The sequence below is a fragment of the Brassica oleracea genome, chromosome C4, assembly GCF_000695525.1.
Source record: "Brassica oleracea var. oleracea cultivar TO1000 chromosome C4, BOL, whole genome shotgun sequence".
Taxonomy (NCBI): domain Eukaryota; kingdom Viridiplantae; phylum Streptophyta; class Magnoliopsida; order Brassicales; family Brassicaceae; genus Brassica; species Brassica oleracea.
In genome coordinates, this window is record NC_027751.1 from 24,006,382 (window position 1) to 24,007,696 (window position 1,315).

General features: G+C 52.2%; 1 protein-coding gene across 1 annotated transcript in view; it reads right to left on the reverse strand.

Annotated features, from left to right (window-relative positions):
* Nucleotides 1-210: 210 nt before the first annotated feature.
* LOC106338440 overlaps nucleotides 211-1,315 on the reverse strand; it is a 1,447-nt gene continuing 342 nt past the window's right edge. The window contains exons 2-3 of the mRNA XM_013777415.1: nucleotides 577-840; nucleotides 211-462 (exon numbers count right to left, since the gene is read on the reverse strand). Of these exons, the coding sequence (XP_013632869.1) occupies nucleotides 211-462; nucleotides 577-840 (516 nt within the window). The remainder of the gene's footprint in view (nucleotides 463-576; nucleotides 841-1,315) is intronic.

A 1,315-nucleotide genomic window follows, 5' to 3' on the forward strand; every position in this document is an offset into this window, starting at 1 on the left:
TAAGTTGACTTCGTTCTCTCCGTAACTGCTCCGCGATCTCCGGGACTACTCCGTGATCTCCGGGACCTCGGAGTCTTCATCTGCGAGCTCGATATGTTTGCTATGGGCTTCAGTTCCTTACGGCCCATATCTTTGCCCATTAATGTACTGACCGAAATTGGGTCCAACACTCAGGTATGGGCCAGAGAAAGATCTCCGGTACAACTTCTCCTAGGAGATACAATACCTCGCGGCTTGCTTCTTGGTCTTTCTGGCCTCACTACGGTCTTCTGGGAGGATGTCGGCCTCCAGGTACCGGATTAAGAGGGTCATCCAGGTTTCACCTTCTTCGACGGTAGAGACCTCCTCTGACGGGGGTTCCTCCAGGTTAGCTGGCCATTGAAGCACAAGTAAGGGGATATTCATCTGGCTATTTGTTTCAAGGGCGGACCATAGATTAGCCAGGGCGTCGACTTTTGAATTCTGTTCCCGGGGGATTTGAGTGAGCTTGCAGCTCTTGAACTTCTTGATTAGTCGCTGAGCGACCGCCAGATACTGGATCATGCTGTCGTCTTTTGCTTGGTACTCCTCCTGTACCTGGTTGATTATCAGCTGGGAGTCGCCGAAAACCTGGATGTTCTCTGCCCCCATTTGATGGGCGAGGGTTAGGCCTGTGATTAAGGTCTCATACTCGCTTTCGTTGTTGGTTGCTTTGAAGTTGCATCTCACGACCCCTGAGGTTGTGTTCCTTATTTCCGAGGTAAGCACTATCCCTACTCCAGCTCCTCTGACGTTGCTGGATCCATCAACCTGTAGGATCCATTCTCCCTCTTCATTAATTTCGCCTCGGAGGCGTACCTCCTGCTCCAGAGATGGGAGCAAGGCAGGGGAGAACTCAGCCACGAAGTCTGCTAGGACCTGCGACTTTATAGCCGTGGCGGGTCAAAATATTACGTCGTACTCCGCTAGTTCCACGGCCCATTTGGCTAGGCGTCCGGAGACTACTGGTTTGTGGAGGACCAACTTTACAGGGAAGGAGGTAACAACCATGATTGGATGAGCCTGGAAGTAGGGTCGGAGCTTGGGAGCGGCGACTATCAAGGCTTAGGCCAGCTTTTCTAGGTGGCTATAGCGGGTCTCCACATCTAGGAGAGCCTTGCTTACGTAATAGATTGGTAGCTGCTTGTTTCCCTCCTAGCGAACTAAGACGGCGTTCACGGCGTGTTCGGAGACCGCAAGATATAGCGGCAGGACTTCACCGAGTAGTGGCTTGAACAGGAGAGGAGGAGTGGTGAGATACGATTTTAGCTCTTGGAGAGCGGATTCGCATTCTCCC